The sequence below is a fragment of the Ictidomys tridecemlineatus genome, chromosome 10 (genome assembly GCF_052094955.1).
Source record: "Ictidomys tridecemlineatus isolate mIctTri1 chromosome 10, mIctTri1.hap1, whole genome shotgun sequence".
Lineage (NCBI taxonomy): Eukaryota > Metazoa > Chordata > Mammalia > Rodentia > Sciuridae > Ictidomys > Ictidomys tridecemlineatus.
The window spans coordinates 123,029,770-123,048,934 of NC_135486.1; the positions used below are offsets into that span (position 1 = coordinate 123,029,770).

The 19,165-nt window shown below is 41.4% G+C and overlaps 1 protein-coding gene across 3 annotated transcripts in view; it reads left to right on the plus strand.

Moving 5' to 3' along the window:
* The first annotated feature begins 7,770 nt into the window (after positions 1-7,770).
* Septin14 (septin 14) overlaps positions 7,771-19,165 on the plus strand; it is a 44,831-nt gene continuing 33,436 nt past the window's right edge. For 2 of the 3 annotated variants that reach the window (XM_078023990.1, XM_040276713.2), the window contains exons 1-2: positions 12,926-13,398; positions 14,252-14,447. In XM_078023990.1, the coding sequence (XP_077880116.1) occupies positions 13,203-13,398; positions 14,252-14,447 (392 nt within the window). In that variant the 5' untranslated portion in view covers positions 12,926-13,202. Of the gene's footprint in view, positions 8,600-9,193; positions 9,263-12,925; positions 13,399-14,251; positions 14,448-19,165 lie in introns of those variants that run through there. The other variant, XM_005328559.3, reaches the window with a different exon arrangement.

The following is a 19,165-nucleotide window of genomic DNA, read 5'->3' on the forward strand; positions in this document are numbered from 1 at the left end:
GCCGGTCAAGGTGCAGATAGAAGCCCCTCCCCCTCCGCACCCTGCCAATCACACCGAGGTTCCAATGTGCCAGAGTGGAGGCACAAATCGCTTTCTGCTCCCCATTTTACTTTGGCGAACCTCAAAATATAGTAATTGAACCGTTACAGGTCTGCTGTTGAGAAGAGTGGGGCTCTTTACAAGGGGATGACATTTTGCTTAACCCGGGCTCAAGTTAGTGTTCTTTATCACCAAAACCGATTACCTATTTATGCTAATTATAATGAAATTTTACATATTTCATTTTTTAAAACTTCATCAGATAGCCAAGTGCTGTCAAACACAGGTATCATCCCAGAGTGTATAATTTAACTTGAGCATATGCATCGCTCCTAGTGCGTTTATAGAATTCCATGATTCTCTCTTAAAAAAATATTTCTTTTTTAGTTGTACACAATACCTTTATTTTATTTACTTATTTTCATGTGGTGCTGAGGATGGAACCCAGGGCCTCACAGGTGCTAGGCAAGCACTCTACCGCTGAACCACAACTCCAGCCTCTCCATGATTCTCTTGATACTGCCGTTTAGCAATTCACTATGTGGCAGATTAATCACGTACAGTGGAAGGATAGGTGAAAGCTCCTTGACGGCAATAGTTAAATGGATTTGAAATATGGAAATTTCCTTTGCAGTGGCACGCAGGTCTGAAAATGCCACCACAACTATAGTTTGAGCTTGGAAAATACAGCCACTGCTAGTTCTGCCTGGAGATCAGGGTCTCACTTCCTGTTTTTGCTCATGACAGCACTGGGAATGCATACAGCAGTCTGATACTGTGATTCAGGTCAGTGATCTTTGAGGTAACTTTATTGTAGTATAAGCTGTATGTTACAAATTGTCGCTTTTGACCCTGCAGCTTAAGACTGGGGCCTTTCACCCCAGTTGGACGCCAATTGCCGGGTTTCATGTTTGCGACTAAAAGGCTCAGGGGTCACTCCAGGAAAACTGGGCTGACTGGGCTGTGCAAAATAACCACACAAGAGACATAAATACCTTTTTCTTGGGAGTCGCTGTGAAGGCTCCTCTGACCTTAAGGGTCACGTTGCTGACCCTTTTTATTGAGAAGCTATTCAAATGAGGCAAAGGGTCAGGTTTCAGGGGGCTGAGTCTATCTTCATGATGTCCACTGTCAACAGGTTGATTGACATCTAGGTAGGCCACACCCAGGGGCACAGTAAGAGAAGGGGACACACACACAAGGCATTTCCATGGAAGATTCTACCCTAAACAGGGCAAGGGGTTCTATTACAAAGGAACAGATGAGCATAGCTCCACCCATGAGGCTGTAGGAAGTCACTCCCAGGCAGGAAGACTCAACTCTGGAAGAGCCGGGTAGTCTAGCAGCCTGGGTGCCTGACTGCCACATCGCCCAGCAGGGGAGTTAACTCTGTCAGTGGGAGGTTGGTCTCCCACAACAAATGCTGTTTTGTCTTGTAATTTTAAATTGAATTCATTAAGAAACAATATCAACCCTAGCGCAGGGTGGGGAATGGTAGGTGGGGTGGTGGGGTAAGAAAGCAGAAGGAAAGAAACAGTATCATGTCTGGGACAAGTGATTTCCGAAGCCAATCAGATCAAGTCAATCAGACGTTTGTCATTTCTTTGTGGGGAAAATTTTGAAAATCCTTTCTCCTCGATTTCTGAAACACACAGCACATTATTATCTAGTCACTAAGGGTGCAAGAGTTCACCAGAACTTCCTGCTCCCAAGTGCAGCTCCATGGTGTGGATCAACTTCCCCACCCCTCCCCAGGCTCTGCTTTCCCTGGCTTCTGGGGACCACCATTCCTTTTCTTTTTCTTTTTAATATTTATTTTTTAGTATTTGGCGGACACAACATCTTTGTATGTGGTGCTGAGGATCGAACCCGGGCCGCATGCATGCCAGGTGAGAGCGCTACAGCTTGAGCCACATCCCCAGCCCCACCACCATTCCTTTTCTGGTTCTGGGGATGAACTCCGGGTCCCAGATATGCCAGGCCAGCAACTTAACCGCTGAGCCATCACATTTTTTAAAAAATTAAATTATTTATTTATTCTAATTTGTTATACATGATGGCAGAATGCAGCTCATTTCATATTACACAGATAGAGCACAGTTTTTGAGATCACATTTTTTTTGATTCCATATATGAATGAAATTTTCAGATTTATTTCACTTAATGTAATGTCCTCCAGTTCCCTCCATGTTGTCATCATGAATGACAGAATTAATTTCTTTCTTTCTTTCTTTCTTTTTTTGTGTGTGGCTGAATAGCATTCCACTGCATATAGGTACCACATTTTCTTTATCCATTCATCAACTGATGGACACTTAAGAGTGTACCCCTTTCTTGGCTATTGTGAAAATATTGCTTCAGTGAACACCCAGAGCAGCTGTCACTTGGATACACTGATTTTGTTACACTGATTTTGTTTCCTTTGGCTGTGCACCCAGCAGTGAGATTGCTGAGTCATATGGCAGTTCTATTTTTATTTATTTATTTATTTATCTTGGGATTTTTTTTTTAAATTGGAGCATATTAATTACACAGAGTAGTAGGTTCAATTGTGGCATATTCATACATGCATGTAGCATTATAGGATCAGATTCACTCCTCAGTGCCTCTCTGGCTCTCCCCTCCCCCATCTGGTCTTCTTCCTCTAACATAATGATCTTTTTTCTACTTTCCTGATGTCCTTTTTCTTGAGTGCCTTTGCTCTCAAGATGTGCAGGAGCATGAGAAACTCATTGAGAACTGTCATCCATGGGCTGTCAGTCTTAGCTGGGACTGTTGGCCTCTGCCTGTGGCTGAACTTCTTTATGGAATGGCTTTTAGGTTCCCTAAATAGAGAGCCAGGCAGATGCCACATGACCTTTTGGGATACAGCTGCAGACATCAGGCAGTATCATTTTTGCAGCCTCCACAGAAATGGAAATTCTTTGATATAGCCACATAAGTCTGAGTTTAAGGGAAGGAGTAGCTTTCATTGCTTTGATGATAAATTTGCAATGTTCTAGAAAGGTGTCTGGCATATTTTTGGAGAACACCATTTGTCACCCCCAAACTACTGGATAACTGAAAACTCTTAAATGTGTCCATCAGGTGCTCAGAAGGAAGAGAAGGTCTTGTTACGGCTGTAAGACTCAGCAACCCCAGAATCTGCCATTGGCAGTGATTTGATGGACCTGGATGACATCACATCAGGTCAGATTAGCCAGGGACAGGAAGACAAATGCCCCATTCTCTCTGATCCATGGTCCAGTTATAGAAGTCCAGTTGAAAATAGAATTGTGAATACCAGGGACTGGAAAGGGTACAAGGGGGAGGGAGGGAAGGGGGTGATTGGGTTTGACCAGTGACTGCATTGAACCACACGAACCTATACAATTAGCACATGTTAATGAAAAAGGAAAGAAGCCCTTAACAGCTGCACCAAAAAGTGATTAGAACTGTCACGTTCTTCACTACTTAAAACACTCAGGGTCATCCCAGGGGAACTGGGCTGCACCAAATAACCACACAAGATACAGAGGTACCTTTTTCTTTGGGGTCCTGTGACAGCTCCTCTGACCTTAAGGGTCCACAGAAAGAGAGCGAGTGTATGCTGAACCCTATTATTGGGGAGAAGCCATTCAAATGAGGCAAGGGGTCAGGTTTAGGGGGTTGAGTCTAGCTTTGTGATGTCTGCTGTCAGCAGATTGACTGACATCTAGGAAGGCCACACCCAAAGGCACAGCAAGAGAAGGGACACGCAAAGAGTTTCCATGGAACATTCTATCCCAAACAGGGCAAAGGGGTAGTATCACAAAGGAACAGATGAGCATAGCTCAATCCATGGGGCGACACGCCTATATCTGAAGGCATGTCCTCAAACTTCCGTGACCAGGGCAATGTCCAGGTAACTACGAGATGTAGTTATGGTCAAAGTTTCTCCGATCTGGGAAGGAGAATGTGAATCATTCGGACTGGCTCCCCACATAGAACAATAAATGAATTCAGCAAAGTTGCATTTACACAACATGAAATGCTTAGAAACTTGTTCAATGTGGGAAATGATTCTGTAATGAAAACAATAAACTATTGAAGAAAGACATTGTAGAGGGCAAATAAATGAAAAGTTCTCACATATTAATGCATTATAAGAATTAACATTGTTAAAATTAAGTCCACTTTACCCATGGATAGTTTCAACAGCAGAAGTAAGAATGCATAAACTTTAGGACAGATAATTTGAAATAACACAGTCAGAAAACAACATAAAGCCTTTAAAAAAAGACCCAGCATGCACAAGCCCCTGGGATCAATCCTGCACTGAAAAAAGAAAAAAAAAAAAAGCCTTTAAAGCACCTGACCCAGTCAACATGAGGTGTAACAATAACACGATAGCTCCTTGGAGGCTTTCCTGACAAAATTGAAAAAAATCATAAATTGAATCATCTAAATTGAGGAACAATCTGTAATTGGGAAAAGAAATTTTTAAGTAGTCTTCCCACATAATGGTGAATATTCTTTGATACTCCACCAAAACTTGACAAGATTAGTTGCAAAGTGAAATCTAAGATTATATCCCTGTACATTAAAATCTGCTTGCTTAACTCAAACTAACTTGTGATGTCATGCATGAGTCATTGGGAAAACATTTGTTTACTGAATTATCTATTTCAGCTGTTCTTAGCTGGGGCTAATTTGTATTCTAGAAAACGTCTGGAGGTGGATTTGCTTGTCCTCTTGGTGGTTGCTCCTGACACCTTGTGGATAAAGTCCAGAGGTGCAGCTAAACCTCCTGCAAGCCTCAGCCACAAAACAGCAGCACAGATCAAAGTGTCAGTAGTTGGGAAATACTAATCTATTTAATGTTGACACATTTCATTACACATTATAAAAATTTGTATTTGTAAATATAATCACCATTTTTGGAATGTTTTTAAATGTTGGGAAATTGTTGAGGTGATTATGGTGGATACAAATTATCACAAAACTAATTTTAGATTTGACACTTAAATTTTATTATTCACAAAATATGTTCTTAATTATTTTAATTTAAAAAATTATGTCCAATATTACAGGTAGGAAATTTCCTAGAAATTCCAAAATATTTCTATTTCCTCTTTTTTCCTGGAGAACTGCAAGTATGACTAATCCCACTGAACGTAGCACTGGGGAGGAGGGCTGGATATGGAGCTTCAGCCAGCTGCCCTACAGAACCTGCCAGATTTATTCTTGTGTGTTACAGGAGTTTCTGATGAAAGGTCAGACCTTCAGAGAGATTTTCTTTGTAATGTTTTTATTAGTGTATTTTGTTAAACATAACAGTGGGGTTCATTGTGGCATATTGTGTATGTACCTTCTTTTTTTTAAATATGTATTTTTTAGTTGTCAATGGACCTTTATTTTATTTATTTATATGTGGTGTCTCATACATGCTGGGCAAGCTCTCTACCACTGAGCTACAGTCCCAACTCTTTATGTACCTTCTTTGTTCCATTTAAGTACCAACTACTTCCTCTTTCCTGTCCCTCTTCCAGCTCCATAATAATCCTCCTGTTCTCTACAGGTCCCCTTCTATTTTCTTGTTGTTTTAATATTGCATTCTAATTCCACACACAGGATTCAAGATGGTGGGCTGGAGGAAGCTGGCATTTCCAGTTGCTTGGGATTCAGGTGCAGTGGGTGCTGCCCTGGATGCAGACATCTTTAAGTACTGATGCACTGGATTCTGACCAATTATTGCCTTCAGTGTCAGTAATTTGAGTGTTATCCCCGCTCAGATAACAAGGTGTAAGTGTCACCCCGCTGGGGCTGGGGTTGAGTTACACTCACCTATTCCTTTATAATCCTACCCCTTTGCCCTTTTTGGGATAGAATATTCCATGGAACAGCATCCCCCAATAAAACCCAGTTTTGAGGCACGCTCTCCCTCTTTTTCTTATCTGCCTTGCCTGCCTTGCCTCCTTTATGGGAGCTAGGTCAGAGGAGCCATCACAGAACCCCCCCTACCCCCCAAAAAAGATATTTCTCTCTGTTTGATTATTTCGTGCCAGCCCAGTGTGCCAGCACAGTTCACTTGGAGTGATCCTTACTGGTTTAGTCGTGGGATGCAACAGGGTATATTTCTCAGCCAGGTGGATGAAAGAGGAATTTCAGCACTAAAACTCAGTACTGAACAGTTAGAGTGTCTTAGGGACTCAGAAATTTGGGCACATTGAAAAAGAAGAAAGACTACTTTGGAGCTGACCCAGGTGTAGCAGCGTCTTCGGCTGCAGCACTAGTTCACCACAGAGGGAGACACAATGGACAGATGTGGACAGAAACACCTGGAATCAGGAAGGCAGCCTGGACTTAGCTGATCCAGAGGCTGCACTGAGAAGAGGTGTTTGCAAATGCTGTCTGTTTCTCCACTGGCTGCAGAGAGCTGAGGCAGGAGCATCTGGAGGAGGCCATGCTGCAGCTGCTGTTGTGGAGCTGGGAGGTCATAGAAAACATGGTCACACTGTCCTGGCAAGTGCCTACTGTGTAGCTAAAGAAACGGGAGCAAAAGATGTACAGAGAAAGTTGTATTAGGGGGATTCTGTCAGAAAAGCCAAGGGGAGCCCAACTGGCTTTCCCTTTGGGTCTGGCAGCTCACGTGACCATCTGAGGTGGGTGGGAATACTCTCAGCGACTCAGCCTGGGAAGGCTGTGTTGGTGGGCAGCAGAGGGGTGAGGGATTGGCTCCCCTGCTCCTGGAGGAGAACTCCTGGGAGGCTCCAGACTCTCAGCAGAGATCAGCAATGGCCATGCTGTGGGGTGTGTTGATCTAATCTCTCCAGAACAGACACTTCCTGGGCCTCAGAAGGCAGTTCCTCCAGCTCTGGTCTGTTAGGGCAGTGCTCTGTATTGTATTGTCTGTGTCATGAACTGGTTCTCTATAGCACAGGACACCCAGTGCTTTGGTCACAGTCCCTTCAGTCCAGCTGGGTGTGTGCGGTGGTCACCTGCCCGGCCAGCACAATGGACTGTGTGTTTCCAGACGGGGTTTTGTGGTGGCTTCTGACCACACATGCAGCCCAGGTCAGGCACTTTCTGCTCAACACGACTTTTGGCTATGGCACCCAGGCTTTTCGTAGGATAGGATATTGGATATTTTTCCAAAGCAAGGCTACCGTACAACAGATTCAGGTGACTTGCTTCAGTGAGCTGCCACTGTGGAAATCATGTCATTCCCAGAGATGAAGTGAGATCATCAGCATCTGTGCTGGGAAGTTCCCAGGACCCTCTCCTTCACCCTCAATCCTGCCAAGGGGGAACTCCTCTTTCTGATGTGAGCTGGCTGGCAGAGGCGAGGATATTTTGTTTCTCTTTTCATGCTGTTGTTCTAGGTCTCCAGATCTTTCAAGGTTCCAATATCCTCCCTGCTGATTTCCATGTCCTCCCACGGCCACTAACCTCAAAATGTGTCTGTGCATTTGTTACTGTGGTTATTTTCTGTGGAGGGGGAGGCGGACCCTGGGTCAGGAATTCCACCATCCTGGGTCCAGCTATTTTCCTTGATGTTACAAATCACAGTGAATCTTCAAGAAACTGTTTTAGGAATACAGAGGCCTGAATAACCAAAGTTTGTCTGTTGTTTGTGTGGTTAGAATGGCCCGTGAGAAGGGTGTCACCATTTCTTAAGGTCAATCACATCACCTGTTTTCCTCAAGACACTTAGTACAACGTATGTACTTCATGGGTGATCGGCTTCTTCTACTTTTCTTGTGTGAATGACAAGGGGTGGGGACAGCAGGTGACACTGCTTTCACGGGCACCCTGAAAGAATTGTAGGGATTCCTAGGTGCCAGGGACCAAATTCAGAGAACTTCTTCCCTAGACTTAGGTGAGAAGAAAATTTTATTGGAATATTCTAACTTAGAATATTCTATTTACTAATGCATTGGTAATTACACTTTTAAGCACAAGATAATTTGCATATCTAGTTTTCAAGCCACCTTTAGCAGACATACTGCCCGATCAGCAGTTAGACAGAGATAGAGACTTTCCAATTTGTAGTTACTTCAAACTCTGCAAGAGGATAAACAAAAGAAATTAAGAAGCAACCTCTGACCTCTCTCTCAGTGGTTTAGTTTATTATCAATTCCAGTTAAGGACTGGAGATCATTGCACTGACCAGCAGTAAGTTTCTAGACACTAGATGAGAATAAACTGTACAGCAGAACATAACAGTCTAACTAGAGAACCCTACTTAACAGCAAGGAAAAAGGTAGGACTGATTTCTAAATTGAGGTGGGTGCTCCTTGGGCAGAGCAAAGGAAGAGGTGTGGGTTGGAGCAGTGTTCTTAAGTTTGCTTTTCTTCTTGTTTTATCCATTAGCCTTAAAATGTATCTCATATTGAGTATCTTTGTGATGTACTCAAAAATAGGGTAGCACAGTGTTCTCAGGAAGCCTGGCACAGCCTGTCCTTTGTCCCTCCCCTCCTTGTTCCCAACTGTTGCAAACTCAGGCATATCAATCTGGCCACTTTTGAGGGCAGAAGAAAGAAGAGCAGTTGGGGAGTCAGTGGAGCCTGTGTCTGCTCACATCTGAAGCTCTGGGCAGGTAAGTCATATAGTGTTTCTGAATGTGGAGTTTTCGCCTGCCCCAGGACCAGGACTAAGGAGAATGTGTCAGTACTAGGGGAGGTGAGGCGACAGCCCCCAGCACAGCACTGGTAACATAGGGGCTTCGGTTCAGCTCCCCAGGCCCTTGCTTCCACAAGCTTTGCAAGCTCCACACTCCTGAGTCTCAGCCAGGGGCCCGTCTAACACAAGGAGCCAGAAAGCTAAGCAATGCTGAGTGTGCTTCTCATTGCTCCAGCACAGTGTTCAGCAAGGTTCTCCACTTTCCTTTCTCATGGCCAGAGAGTCCTCTGAGAAAGAACAGCCTTGTCCTCTTGATTTTAAAAGGAGATGAGCCTTCCTGGCATGTTTCTGTTTGTGACTGAATGTTTTCTTCTAAGTCCTACCTTGAATGCTGTGTTATTTATTATGTGCAAGCCTGTCTAACAAGACAGCTGCAACTTGAACCAAGTCATCAGTGTACATGGAAAGCTGACACTTGTGGTAGTGTCTGTCTTGGACTCCCTGTGCCTGGTCATGCTAGGAACTTAACCTTGGTGAGTAAATCTGAAAATGTCTTGTCTTTTCATTTCAGTTCTTTCAACCTGGCATGGCAGAAAAAACAAAGCGCATACCCTCACATATACCAAATGATGAAGATATAGTTAAGTATATCTTTCCAATGCAATTCTTCCCTTGTACTTCAATAAAATTGTACAGTTTCTAAGTATTGACTGAGTAATCAGATTTGCTTTTAGATGAGAAAGGCTTGTTACGTTTGGTGATGAATTGGCTTTTTTTTTTTTAATGAAAAGAAAAGGTTTATTTTGGCTCAGAGTTTTGTAGGTTGCAGTTTAACTGCTTGACCCCATTACTCTTGGGTCTGTGGTGAGGCAGGTCATCATGGCGGAAGCACTTCGTGGAAGAGGCTATTCACTTCCGAATTGGCTTTTTTTTTTTTAAATTATTTTTTAGTTTTAGGTGGACACAATATCTTTATTTTACATTTATGTGGTGTTGAGGATTGAACCCAGTGCCTCATGCATGCTAGGCAAGTGCTCTATACCACTGAATCACAATCTGAATTGTCTTTTATATTGACTAGACATAAACATCAGTGATAGTTTAAATATTTATTACATATTTCTTTTTTTTCATTTTTTACTGGTTCTTTTTAGTTATACACAACAGTAGAACCCATTTTGATATAATTATAAAAGCATGGACTATGTCTTATTCTGATTCAGTTCCCAATACTTCTCTTTCTCCTTCTCTCCCCTGCTCCCTTCCCTCTACTCATCTTTCTGTCATTTATCCATAGTTATCTTTTTAAAATTAATTTCTTGTGGAGGTACACAGTGGTGAGATTCACTGTGGTACATTCATATATGTTGTTCTTGTTAGTGAAAAAGACCATTCCTAATTAAAATCAAAGAAAAATTAAAATTCTAGAACCTACCAACAGGTGTGCTAGTCAGCTTTGCATCACTGTGACAAAACACCCGAGGTGAGCAGCTTACAAGAGGAAAGGGTTACTTTGGCTCACAGTTTCAGAAGTTCAGTCCTTGGTGGCTCCACTATTTATGGCTTGTGGTGAGGACTCTGCTCATCATGATATTTCATCAGATTGAACCTTTCTTTGTTGACCCTCTCTCCCTTGCCATTTTTTAAAAATTTTTTACTTTTAGTTGTCAATAGACTTCATTTTATCTTTTTATATGCGGTGCCGAGAATTGAACCCAGTGCCTCACACATGCTAGGCAAGCACTCTACCACTGAGCCACAACCCTAGCCCCTCCCTTGCCATTTTCCACCTTTAGGAATCACTATTCCATGTTCAGGTTGATATTTTTTTTCTTTTTTCTTTTTGTAGCTATCACATGTGAGAGAATATGTGCTACTTATCTTTCTGTGTCTGGCTTATTTCGTTTAACACGAGGTCTACCTGTTCCATCCATTTTGCCACATATGATAGGATTTCATGCTCTAGGACCACATAATCTTCCATTGTGTATGTATGCTGTATTTCTGTATCCACACATATTTGTGGATGAGCACTTGACTGATTCCAGATTTTAGCTCTTGTGAATAGTGATGCCACAACATCTCTTTGGTATGCTGACTTCAATTCCTTTATATGGTAGTTCTATTTTTAGCTTTTTGAGGAGGAGCATTTTTGCTGTTCTCCATGGTGTTTAGACCAATTTACATTTCCACCAACAGTGTATGAAGTTTCCTTTTTTCTCTGCATCCTCACCAGCATTTGTTATATTTTTGATAATAGCCATTTTTGCTAAGGCAAGATGATATCTCATTTAGGGTTGATTTGCATTGTCCTAATGGCTAATGCTATTGAGTAAGTGTCCATATATTTACTGGACATTTGTATTTCTTCTTTTGAGAAGTGTCTGTTCAGAAAATATGCCCATTTTTATTTTTAATTTTTTCTAATCACTTTTACCATTTCTATTTTCTTTACATTTTATTGGTGCATTATGGTCATACATACTGATGGGATTTGTTATTGCATATTTGCACATGCACACAATATACAGTATAACAATTTAATTTGTCCAATATCATTTGCCCATTTTTAGATTATATTGTTTGATTTTTTTGTTATTTTTTTATTCTTTGTATACTTTAGATATTAACTCTCTGTTAGGTAAATAGTTGGCAAATATTTTCTCCCATTTTGTAGATTGTCTCTTCCCTCCTCGTTTTCTTTGCTGTGAAGAAGCTTTTTGTTTAACACAACTCTGTCAGTTTTTGCTTTTGTTTCCTGTGCTTTGGGGGGTCCTGTTCAGAAAAGCAGTGCCTGTACCAATGTTTTGAAAATTTTCATTCTGTCTTCTTACAGGACTTTCAGCCTTTTGCATCTCATTGTATGTCTGGTTCATTGTGAGTTCTACACAGGGTGAGAAGTGAGGGTCACGTTTCAATCATCCTTATGTGGATATCCAGCTTTCTCAGCACCATTTGTTGAATAGTCTGTTTTCTTCAATGCATGCCTTTGGCACTTTTGTGAAGTCAGCATAGATGCATTGGTTTATTTCTGTGTTCTTTGCTCTGTTCCATTGGTCTGTGGTCTGCTTTTATGCCACTATCCTGTTCTTTTGGTTATTGGGCTTCTATTGTATGTATTGGGATGCTTCCAGCTTCAGTTATTCAGGGTCTTTTGTGCTTCCAAGTGGTTGTGAGACTGAAGATGTGGTGCAGCTTGATGCACCTGCCCTCAGTCATGGAGGTGGCGTGAGTCTTCACACGACTGGTTGTGGTTGTCCAAACCTGATGCCCCCTCTGTGGCGGCCACTTTCCATCACAGTGGTAGTATCTAGCCCATGCAGCAAAGGATGAGAACAGTGTGACATTGGCATAAAAACAGGCCCAGCACCTGATGAAACAGATAAAGGAACCTAAAAATTAACCCGTGCACCCAGGATAACTGACTCTTAGAAATGCTAGACACTGGGAAAGACACATGTTGCTGGGAAAGGTGCATTTTAAGCTTGGTCCCTATCTGTCACCCTGTAGAAAAATGATTTAAAAAGAATCAAAAGCCTTAAATTAAGAACAGAAACTCTGAAACTACTGGAGGAAAACATGGGGGAAACACTTCAAGATGTTCATTCAGGCTGGGAATGTGGCTCAGTGGTTAAGTGCCCCTGGGTTCCATTCCCAGTATCAAAAAAAAAAAAAAAAAGTTCCAGATAATCATCCAAAAGAGAGTTAATGTCAATAATACAAAAATAGCTCAAAAACTTCACAAAACCCAAGTAATTTAATTTTAAAAAGGCAAATGATCTTAATAGACACTTTATCAAAGGAGAAATACAAATGGCCAATAAATATCTGAAAACTGCTCAGTATCATTGGGTGTCAGGGAAATGCAAAGCAATACCTCCAGGAGACACCATCTGACCTGGTTAGAGTGGCCGCTTTCAAAAGCTCACAGAACAGCCATGGCTGGACACAAGGTGGAGAAAAGGTGCACTTCGGGTGGGAATGGGAACTGGAACAGCCCCTGTGGATGCTCCCAAAGCTGAAAATAGAGCTGCCGTGGGACCCAGCTGTCCCTTCCTGACTGTCAAGGGACAGTGAGCACTCCCTGTCCTGGGCAGCACCCTCTGCATGGCTAAGGCATGGAGAGGCCTAGCTGGCCATTTGAGGCAAAAGTAATTTGATTTGTTTTATTTAAATTTCAAATTGATTTTGGTTACTTTACATATGTAAACATGTGTTAAGTATATATATATATATATATATATATATAAAACATATATATGTTAACATATATATTACATATATATGTTAAATCCTAATATATATAAGAAAAAGAATTTTAAAGTTTTCCTTGTTAGTAGAAAAAATTATTGTTTTAGAATAACAGGTTGGGGTTTTGTCAGGCATTTGCTTCTTTCCCTATTTCTTTTTAAATTTAGAAACGTGTCTAATTTGTGATTGGAGCTAGATTTAGTTAGTTTGTGACAATTGTGGCAATATCTGTGTTTCTGCACAGACTTCCTTTTGCACAAGCTTACTGAATACATTTGCATCTTGAGAGTCTGAGGTGTGATAATCAAGTGATAATTCTATTTTCCTTCATGTTATCATTATTGTTCTTTCAAATGGTTTTGTTTCCTCTTCTAATTGAAAACTTAAAAATTTTTCTTTTCTTAAAGCAAAAAGAAAATATCCGTTGCTTGACCACCATTGGGCATTTTGGTTTTGAGTGTCTGCCCTACCAGCTGGTGAACAGATCCATCCATCAAGGGTTCTCTTTCAATATTCTCTGTGTGGGTAAGTGCCAGACACTATAACTGACCTGTTTCCTCTTTTCTCATCTTCATTTCGACTTAAACTTCATCATACTGATTCTGTTAGGAATATTTTATTATTTTGTATCAGTTTCTCACTCCTTAGCCTATGTCAAATTTTAAAGGTTTCAGAATTTTAAGTGTAGTAGGTTAGTGTGCATTTTCTTTCTCTGCTGTGTCCATGAAGAAAGGAATCATGACTAGCACATCCACTTCCAGAGACATTTGTCTTTCAAGTATTTGGGACCACTTATTAAGATTAATATAATTTTCAATTAACAAATTATATACATTTATAGAGTACAATGTGGAGTTTTGGTATATGAATATCAGAATGATTAAATTAAGCTAAGTAACAAAGTCATCATCTCACTTACTTATTAGTTTCCATTGTGAGACATTGAAGTTTTTCTTTGAGTTATTTTGAGACACAATACTTTCCTGTTAACTATGGCCTTCCTGCTGGAAGGTTACTCTCACAGATGCTTCTCTTCTCTGAAATGTGTGCTTCAGTGGTCAGCGGTGCTTCAGCCTCTCCCAGCCTTCTGCCAGGGTTCTCTCCCTAGGACCCCCACACCCCCTCTCCTCTCCCAGCCCCCTCTCAACCCCTCTCCCAGCCCTTTTCCCAGCCCCTCTCCCAGTCCCCCTTCCCAGTCCCCCCATCCCAGCCCTCTCCCAGCCCCCCTCCCGGCCCTTTCCCAGCCCCTGGCCATCATCCACCCTTTGCTCTGAGTTTGACTTTTATAGGCTTGAGGGCCCTTCCAGCCACTATGGTGTTCAGTGTCCCTGCTAACCCGTCTTATGCCACTGCGATGACCTTTCTATGTCGGTTACAGGAGAAACTGGAATTGGAAAATCAACACTGATTAATACGTTGTTTAATACTAATTTGAAAGATAAAAAATCCTCACATTTTTATTCGAATGTTGGACTCAAAATTCAGACATATGAACTTCAGGAAAGCAAGGTTCAACTGAAACTGACAGTTGTGAAGACAGTGGGGTACGGAGATCAGATAAACAAGGAGGCCAGGTGGGTGTCTTCTTGTGTTAATTATAATGGCTTTGGTACTCCCACAGAGTTACCTTAGATTAGGTAGAGGGAAGGGAGAGGAGGGGTGTGGACAGGAAGGACAGAAGAATGAAACAAACATTATTACTTTATGTATATATCTGACAGCATGACCAAAGTGATTCTACAACAGGTACACTCAGAAAAGTGGGAAATTATATCCCATCTATTATGATATATCAAAGTGCATAAATGCAGTCTACTGTCATGTATAACTAATTAAAACAAATTAAAAAATTTCAAAAAATTATAATGACTTTTGTACTTGAAGGAACCTGCTTTCTTTGTCCTTGACTAAGTTGTGACATTCTTCTAAGGTAACTGACACCTTTCTTAATTCTTTTCTAATTAATGTTTTTATGGAACTGATACTTTTATATATCCATTTGTTTAATTTTTATAAAATTTTTGAATGAATTATAGCAAACATTTGTTTATGTAGTTTCTATAAGTTTTACCTCCTTTCAAAAAATAAAGACTTTTTATAGTCCTTTTTCTTTTTTATTGATTTTTTAATACATGACAGTAGAATCCATTTTGATATAATTATACAAGCATGGAATATATTTATTCTAATTAGGACCCCATTCTTGAGGATGTGCATGATGGTGGGATTCACTGTGGTGTATTCATCTCTGTACATTGGAAAGTTATGTCAGATTCATTCCACTGAGTTTCCTTTTCCTATCCTCCCTCCCTTTTCTTCATTCCCCTCTGTCTAATCTACTGGACTTCTATTTCCCCTACCCCCAACCTTACTGTAGGTTAGCATCCACATATCAGAGAAAGCATTGGACTTTTGGCTTTTTGGAACTGGCTTATTTCACTTAGCATGATAGTCTCCATCCATTTACTGCAAATGTCATAAAGTCATTCTTTTTTAAGGCTGAGTAATATTTCATTTTCTTTAACCGAGTAGTATTTCACTGTGTATAAATACCACATTTTCTTTATCCATTCATCTGTTGAAGGGCACCTAGGTTGGCTCCATAGCTTGGCTATTGTGAATTGACCTGCTATAAACATTGATATGGCTATGTCACTGTAGTATGATGATTTTGAGCCCTTTGGGTTTATTCTGAGAAGTAGGATAACTTGGTCAAATGGTGGTTCCATGCCTATTTTTTTTGAGGAATCTTTATACTGCTTTCCAGAGTGGTTGCATGAATTTACAGTTCCACCAGTAATGTATTAGTGTTCTACTAGATTTTTATATCCATTATAGGAGGAAATAAATTGTGTCATAGCATAGAATTTTATTTCATACTCCTTTCTGAAATGTCTGTTCATTAATGATTATATGTGACACTCCTACTTGTTTAAAGTTAGTTTTAGAGAAAGGTGGGCTTCCTGGTGGCTAGTTTAGTGTGCCATAGCCAGGGATGTGTGGAGGCTACCACTTGCTGATGGTGAGTACACATTAGACCCCACCCTCTCAGTGGCACAGTGAGTGGCTTGAAATCATGAGGCATCACTAGTTCTGCTAGTCTGCATCTTTCCCTCCAGAGATGCATGTTCACCAGCATTCCACTGTTGAAGGCTATGAACTGACACTCAAGTTATAATATAAATGTGAAAAAGACTTGGGTGAAATTTAGAGGAGGGGCAGAAGCAGATTGCATGTTGCCTTAAGTAGCAGTTTATATTTGGAAAACTAGTATCACCAAAATAATTGATCTGAAAGCATTTAAAAACACTAGTGTTGGTATGCTGAAGGTAGAGGACAGGGTTTGCTGCATTATGGAGGAAGACTCACGCCATCCTGAGGAAGTCGCTTCAGTGCTGCATCCAAATTCTATCCACAAGAGGCTCAAGACACACACTCCATTTCCCACATTTCTACAATCCAGAAGCCAGAATCAGCCCAACTCCACCTGGGCTCAAGACCATTCTTTCTCTGCCTTTTCTGGCTATGGTGTATGCCTGCCATCTTTTCCTGTATTCCTCCCATTCCTGCTCTACCTGCACATGGCATCGATGAGATCTAGCTTCAGTGGGCTCAGTTCCCTGGTCTCCAGGCAGAGCGCAGGGATAGCTGGGATCCTGCTCTTGTGGAAATATCTGGACTTCACATCCTAATGATAAGGAACATTGTGGTGGTGGTGACATTGCTTCTGTGGAACATATGGCACCTCATTTCGGTCTTGGAATGCTTGGTGGGACCCAAGGGATCTCTTTTTGGAGGTCGAAAAATGTATCAGTGTAATGCCGGATTTGGAGGACCCTAAAAGATCATCAGAAGCCCAATCTGATGCCAAGCACACAGGGTCTTTAATGCAAGCTTGAGCCTGGACTCACAACCGTTTCTGATGCAGCGGTTTCGAGGAGTGAGTCCTGGTCCTTTGTTCAGTGAGATTTTATAGTTTTTTTGGGATACTCTAAGCATCACACAGCAAATCAGTCCATACCGTGGGAAAATCAAAAACAACTCTTAGCATTGATTACTACATTCATTGGTGGGAACAAGTTGGGTAGGGGTGATTGATTAGAACAAGAGGTGGATTCGTTTGAACTGATTGGTTTAATCCGTGAGAGGTGTACATGCTAAACTACATGGTTTCCTAACATGTTATCAATCGCTGAGGCTACTTTGGGGGGGGTTGGGGGGGGTGTCACCTGGCATTCCAAGTATTTTCCCTTTCTTCCGCTGATGGTAGTTGCTAGGGGGTTGTTATGAGTCTTCAAGGTCAGGCATTTAGGCCTCAAACATTCTTTGGTCTTTCCAGGCGCTAGTGTAACTGAGTCAGGGACACTTGGCGCTGCAGATCTCTCCTGTTAACAGACAAACAACTCAGCAGGGTGGCTAGTGCCTAAGAACGCTCTGTGGGTTTTTCCAAGGACAAGGGTCACTTTGGACAGGCCTTAAGGTAGACGCTGGTTTAATTTTTTTTTTAATTTTTTTTATAATGGAGTCACATCAGTTTCTCATCAGCCACTGAGAATCTAAGGTTCAGCTCTGCTCCTGCAAAGCAATGGTTTTTGTGGTCCTTAGGCTGCTTTTGCACAGCATAGTCCAAATTCTAATTTTTGAGCTCGGGGAGCCCCACATCTGCTTGGTCTCCAAAATGATAGTGCACATCTCAAGACCTGTATTCTGGGGAGTTGGGGTGAGGGACAGGGATTAGCATTGATTGCCATCCTGGGGCACAGAGAAGCTCTTCACAGCTTGGACCCAGGGTGGACAGTGTGGTGGTGACTTGCCTTGGGTATGAGGTGTCACTTGTTAAGAGGAGTCTTCAAGTGGAAGCAAGGGAAAGGGATAGGTGTGGCAGTGGGCCCCAGCATTGACTCTCTTTATGCAGGGATGTGGTGTACAGTAGTTCCCACTGTTGGGCTAGGATACAGTCTTGGCTCCTGTTGTAGGGCGAACACTGCTGGGCTTTGTAGGCTCCAGCCAATCCTTCAATGGGATTTAGCTAATTTATAGCTGTATCACACACATTGGTGATTGATATGTGTGCACATTTGAAATGATCAGTGCAGTCAAGATAATCACCATAGTCATCATCTCACATAGTTAACATGTGCGTGAGGAGACCTTAGGGTCTGCTGTCCCAGCCAACTGCAGGTACATCCCAGAACATGTTGCCCATGGTCATCATGCTATGTGGCAGATATCCAGACTTGTGTATATGGCAAAGTTAAGACTGAGGTATTTACTTATCCATTTCACTCTGTTGATACTGCTGGTTACCAGGAGAGTCCTTGCTTCCCAGAATGCTGTATAACACCAGAGAAGCACCTGAGGAAAGTGTAGAGTGGAAAGTAAAAGGCTTTATTAAAGAATAGGAGAGGGGCTGGGGATATGGCTCAAGCGGTAACGCGCTCACCTGGCATGTGCGGGGCCCTGGGGTCGATCCTCAGCACCACATAAAAATAAAAAAATAAAGATATTGTGTCCACTGAAAACTAAAAAATAAATATTAAAAAAATTCTCTCTCTCTCTCTCTCTCTCTGGGGAAAAAAAAAAGGATAGCAGAGAAGACACACCCCCCCAAAGGGATCTGAGCTCTTATCCCTTTATATCTAAGGTCTTCTTGTCTTCCTACATTTCTGTCCTGTATTTTGCTTATTTCCCTCTATCCTGCCTGGGTTGGGAGTTCGGGTGGGAAGGCCAAAAGGTGGAAAATAAGTGGGCCAATGGGGAGAGACCTGGGCAGAAAGGGCCTAGGGGGATTTGATCAGCACCTTCCTATTTGCTGGGAGCTACTTCATTAATAGTTCTTTAGCTTGGGGACATTAATATTTCAATCTCCCAGGTGTAGTTCTGATTTCTCCGGGCTCAGATCCGACTTCATTTTCTTTATTAGACTTGGTATCAGACCTGATTTATCTAGCTACACTAACTACACATCTTTAAATTTGACTTCATTATCGTGTATATAAATTAGTGTTAAAATTATTAGTCCATTTCATATGAAATGTAAAGATACTAAATATGGTATTCATTTATAGTTCTTTTTGTTTTTACCCTGTGTTCAGATAAAGCTGTCTTACATAATTACTTTGCTGTGTTTTCCTTCCCAGTACCTTTCTCTGCACTTTAATTATTTATTTGATAAAATAGCTTTATTTTTTTATTTTGTACTCTATTTTATATTTCTCCTACAATTTGGTTGATATTTTAAAAGAGGATATAACTTTTATTTTATTTTTATTTTCATGCCAGTTATAAAATT